Below are 5,476 nucleotides of genomic sequence, written 5' to 3' on the forward strand. Positions count from 1 at the left end.
ATAGGGTCGGAAATGACTGCTAAGTGAGTTATTCAACATTTTATATTTTTTTTTTATTGCCAACTTTGGTTAGCTACATTTTTTTGATCTTAATGTGATTTTCTGATTGCAACATACCAAATGAAAGATTAAAGTCTTAACTATCAACTCTCTTTGAAAAAGAACTCGATTAAAGTTAATTATCATACATTAAAATTGAAATGTATGTTGAAAGTACCAAAAAAAAAACTGGTGAAATTTCAAACATTCTAGTGTTTTTAAGTTGAAAATTTTCATTTCTGTTTATTTAGTTGTTCTACAAAACATTTTCCATGCAGTTCCCTAGGTTTGTGCTTTTGGTAGTAACCTTGTAGGCTTTATGGTTTCTTCGTAATTATTGATTTAAAACAGCCAAGCTTGTGACGTTTTCATAAAATGTGCTATAGTCACCCTATTCGTTCGTACGTTCGTCTGTTGCAGTGGACTACGCACATGAAAATTTGGTAGAATGTTATTGTAAATGTTTAGCTACATTCTTAACTTTTGATTACCGCACATCTCCTGCGCCGAAGGAAAACATAACTGCGGAGATGTTTAATCATCAGTTTTAAATCAATAATTACGAAGAAACCATAAAGCCTACAAGGTTACTTCCAAAGGCACAAATCTAGGGAACTGTATGGAAAATATTTTATAGAATAACTAAATAAACAGAAATGAAAATTTTCAACTTAAAAACACTAAAATGTATGAAATTTCACCAGTTTTTTTGGTACTTTCCACATACTTTTCAATTTTAATGTATGATAATTAACTTTAATCGAGTTCTTTTTCAAAGAGCATTGGTAGCTAAGACTTTAATCTTTCATTTGGTATGTTGAAATCAGAAAACCACATTAAGATTAAAAAAATATAGCTAACCAGAGTTGGCAATACAAAAAAAAAACATAAAATGTTGAATAACTCACTTAGCAGTCATTTCCGACCCTATGTTTCATGGGATTTTTTTCATAACTTTAGGAGCCCTATCTACCCTAAAAATATGTAAAACCCGGAACCAAACATTAGGTTATTTTGGAAACTGGAGTTATTTTGGAAAATGTTCAATTCAAAATTTGACTGGGATAGTGGTGGTGTCATGTTGCCAGTAATTGTGAGATTAAATCTGACAGCCTGACAAACTGAAGCACAAATGGTTCTAGGATCAAGGAATCAAAAATATCTCAAAATGGCAAAATGGCAAGCGATCAACGAGCCAAACGATAACACTATGTCAGAAATTGAATGCAATGATGATATAATCTTTTTTTTCCTGGACCAAATTGTTGGAAAGCTGCTTCAGGAAGTTACGCCGAAGATGATACATGTGTGTTTATGGGAATTTTTTGGTAATGTCTTTTCTCGATTCCGATCAAGCTATGTCCTCAACCGTTATCTTGTAGCAAAGCAGACAAACAATATATCATTATCCTTCTACACCTCCCATCAAGCTATATTATAAAGAGAGTTTATCGTGCTAGTAGTGGTAAGCTTTTTATATCCATGGTTGCTTTTTGTGTTTGGATTCGCTGCCAAGGATAAATCGGTTCTGAATAAAAACATTATTATGAACTTATGTTTATTTCTGTCTTTTTTTTTTTTTGTTTATTGGTCTTACGTACGTACAGGACATGAGCTTATTTTAACAGATTTTACCTCGCATTCGCATATGTAGGTGTGCACGTGAATTACTTACTTACTGTAATATATTTCCTTACATAGTAAATCAAACAGACAACGAGTCGACTTTTTTTTTTATTTAAGGAAAGATAAATTTGGGATTGTTTTTCGAGAGACACTGTGCTACCGCGTAGGCTGATTCGCAATTGTTCTTAATACCATCGGCAACGGTTCGACAAATATCCAGTGCATTTCGCAATGGTGCCGCAAGTTCGTCCGGTATGATAAGATCGATTTGCTTGAGTGATGCTTCGTAGTTTAATTTACCCTTTTTCATCTGGAAATTGTACAATGCAAAGGTAGATGTAGTTTATTGATTTAATGGTGTTTTAGGGTGGAGGAGGGATCTGCAGCAGTTGTGATCGTCCATGTAATAAGTATATCAAAATACACTACGACGAGGGTGGGGGTTTAAAATTGATAAAAAGTTAAGGGTAAATATTGGTGAGCAATTAGTTCCAAATTTACCATCACAGACATTCTAGTAATTATAAATCTGCACACTACCAAAAAGTCATGTAAATTTCCGTGCCTTGAGACCGACACATGCAAGCGGCCAAAATGACATACGAATCAGTTGAAAGAAACGAGAAAATAAATTCTGTCAATCGTACTTTTCGTCGAGTTGCGTGTGTTTCGGTTTGGGAACACTTAATTTTACATGACATGTTTGCTTACGTTCCATAATTTACGTCAAAGATGGATTATGTCCCGTGTAAAAATAGTTATTTTTAAGTGTGTGGGGATATGCTTTGCTATAAATTAAATTCATGGTCAATAATTTTCGAAAAATAATAAAAACTACTGAGAATTCACTAAAAAACATTCCCCATTATACTACACAAAATTATCAACTACCCTCCCTACTGAGCCACAACATGCCCAGGTAAACCATCACGATGATTTTGCAGAGGGAGAGTTCCCTTATCCGATATAATTGGTGGCTTACATGAATACACTCAGTGAAATAAACCACTGAAAGTTTTGTATTTTGAGGAATGTATTTTATAAAGCTGCCTTATAAATGAATATCGAACCATGAGCGCTGCTTGAATGCCTCTTCTCTTACCCAAGCGTTGACAAACATGTGGTCTAGTATGACTCGAATCGTTAAAAATTAACATCATTACACATTAAGATTTTTAAAAAGGAATCAGTACTTTATTGCTGGTTAAACTTTAAACGATCGTTAACTCTTAGGAATCAATGAAAATAGGACAGAACCTATTATGTTCAAATTAGAGATGAATTTTAAAACTTTTAAATATTTCACAGATTTTTAAAATTTTGCCAAACAGTTCCGCAATCCAAAAATAACTGGACAAATAAAATTTGGATTAGTGTGTATGATTCATACACAAATCAATGGAAATCATTCCGATTTCATATAGTTAGAGGCAATTGGCAATCTTGTGAATTTTGGTAGATTATTTCGCAGAGTGTGGACTTTGAATTACGAAAAATTTCCGAAAGAAACATTTTTTACGCTTTCGAAATTGGCCCTTATGAATGCTCAGTGTCGAATTTAGCTTAAAAATAATAAAAATTCTCCTGGAAAAGTAAAATTAAAATTATCAGCTTGATGTATGAAGCTGTACCCTAGCAGCTCATCCATCTTAAGAGGACTTTTCTTAACTCACCACTTGCATCATTTCCATCACACAGTTCACATAGCACTTGAGCTCCTTGTTGTCCGGAAAACTTGGCTCTCGTAAGACGTTCACCAGATCTTCACTGATTTTCATTTTCCCAACGCAAACATTTCGAATCATCTCGCCCGTCTTCATCATCTGCTCCACTGTGGCTTTCTTCAAAGAACCGAAAAAGAGAGAATCGAAAACCACCATTTAGTACGGTAACGCCCGGTTAAGCATTCGCCACTGCACGAAAAATCATTACTCCCTCGACTCCGATGCTATGGAAAAGCATAGCCATCGCGATCCAACCGAAGAGAATTAGTTCCACTCGTTTGGTCATTGTCTGTGAGCTGCGTTTCACCAGTTGGCCGTCGTAACGAGTTACATTTACTGCAGCCAGACTCTGCACTTCGAGTCTGGGAATGAAATGAGTTCTTTAGTTCTTTGGTTCACCGGACCAGCTTGCACTTCACCACTTGGCTCCCAACGGACAGACCTTCCAATCGGTACTAATGTGATCATGAATTATTCATGTTAGCTTTTATATAGCTCGCGCTGCTGCTATACTTTTGCTGACAACCGGAAAATCTCTCTGACTGCTATCCGGAACCGTTTATTCTAACTGCAGAAGATGACTGGGAGAAAAATGTTCAAAATTCATAAAGTGTTTCGGTTGAATATGCAAAATATCTAAATTATACGGCACGGTTATTGTGGGAGGGTGGCATTTACGGATCCACCCCTAGCACTTATGAAAGCTGTCGATGACGGTTGAAGCATCACATTCGCAATGATGTGGCACAGGTATGCGTGACAATTTGAAAATGATTTTGTTGGTTCAAGTGGTTGAGATTTTAAAAGCTTACATAGTTCGATACGACAATTTCATCGGAAAGAATTCGTCTAGGTTGTTAATATGATTGTGTATACTGAATCTGTGATTAAAATAACGCAGTCATCAATTATCGAAATTTAAAATTTCTTAATCTGACAGATCCTACAATGGATTGCCGTGATCTGCCAGTTTTGGCAAGCAAGTAAGTATGTCATTTATACTGTAGTCTTCTATTCAGGCTTCGGGAAGAATAGAGCGACTGGTGGAGTGGAGTTTTACCTCACGGTGTACCCTTTTGAGATTATTACTTCGGTAGGATGGGGGCTCATGCACCTATCTTTGTGTCAGCTAGCCGTCATTGTTTGATCTCTGATCCACTCTCTACCTTCGCTACAGCTCTGACAATATTTGTGTTACTTTTCTGTTAACACCATTCCACGTGACCTCGTATCTATACACTTATTGTATAACATTCTTCATGTTGAAAACCACTCCAGCAAGCATCTCACTTCACACTGACTCAAATCTTGGGCAGTTGTCGACCACGTGTTGCAGGGGATCCTCCACGTTTCCTCACTCCGGGCAGAGGGATAACATTTTGCACCGATGCATGTACTTAAGAAACAATCGTGACTAGATAGGAATTGCTACAGGTGAAAAGTGAAAGTTTACCTCTCTACACACTTAAACAGAGACACTGAGCTCGGTAAAAAAATTACCGTCTTAGATCGGTAATCCTAAAAATTACCGATATTTCGGTATTTTTTTGAAAACTGTAAATGGAATGACCGAATTACGGTGATTTTATTTCAATTTAACGAAAACGGTAAAACAATTTACCGGCAGATCTGTAAATCAACTTTATCACTGACTTCGCTGAAATAGTTTACTGAAGTTTCGGTAAACAAAGCGTTCCATTACCGAGCTCGGCAGCGGTCACAGCGGGAAACGTCAAATCTGCCATATTATGATTTTTGGTCGGCTTTGAAAACGTTAGTGGAAACTGTGATAGTGAAAAATAAAAATTTAAATGATGGAGGCTGTTATGGACCAACAGCAACACCAATGAGCGAATCGTAGTTCTTTCCGTAAGTAATGAATTTTCGTTATCTAAATAAATACCTATTGTTACAGATGGCCGATGTTGCAGCTTGTTTTTTTTTTCTGTCGGTCGCAAGTTCTATTCACGTTGGAATCTTCATCCAATGCTCCTCTGTTTTCAATGTAGCGCCGAGTCCTTCCAACAAAAACTTTGTTTTGTTCATCGGTGGAGCAATTTTCAACACAAACATTGACCACGACTGGA

General features: G+C 36.4%; 1 protein-coding gene across 1 annotated transcript; it reads right to left on the minus strand.

Moving 5' to 3' along the window:
• Positions 1-1,649: 1,649 nt before the first annotated feature.
• Positions 1,650-3,846, minus strand: LOC135715353 (general odorant-binding protein 72-like). Its single transcript, XM_065238672.1, has 3 exons — positions 3,598-3,846; positions 3,339-3,506; positions 1,650-1,975 (listed from the first exon to the last, which is right to left on the minus strand). The coding sequence occupies exons 1-3, from the start codon at positions 3,673-3,675 to the stop codon at positions 1,778-1,780; spliced, it is 444 nt and encodes a 147-aa protein (XP_065094744.1). The 5' UTR covers positions 3,676-3,846; the 3' UTR covers positions 1,650-1,777.
• Between the last annotated feature and the right edge of the window lie 1,630 nt (positions 3,847-5,476).

The sequence above is a fragment of the Ochlerotatus camptorhynchus genome, unplaced genomic scaffold (assembly GCF_037179485.1).
Source record: "Ochlerotatus camptorhynchus isolate MF236.1 unplaced genomic scaffold, CSIRO-AGI_Acam_v1.1 ptg000867l, whole genome shotgun sequence".
Taxonomy (NCBI): domain Eukaryota; kingdom Metazoa; phylum Arthropoda; class Insecta; order Diptera; family Culicidae; genus Ochlerotatus; species Ochlerotatus camptorhynchus.

What these genes read in the sequence shown, in the direction of transcription:
- LOC135715353 (XM_065238672.1), bottom strand. Translation starts at nt 3,675, where the DNA reads ATGACCAAACGAGTGGAACTAATTCTCTTCGGTTGGATCGCGATGGCT. An exon ending in ATAGCATCGGAGTCGAGGGA is followed by an intron (nt 3,507 to 3,597) that starts GTAATGATTTTT and finishes GGTTCTTTGAAG; the next exon opens with AAAGCCACAGTGGAGCAGAT. An exon ending in TGATGGAAATGATGCAAGTG is followed by an intron (nt 1,976 to 3,338) that starts GTGAGTTAAGAA and finishes TACAATTTCCAG; the next exon opens with ATGAAAAAGGGTAAATTAAA.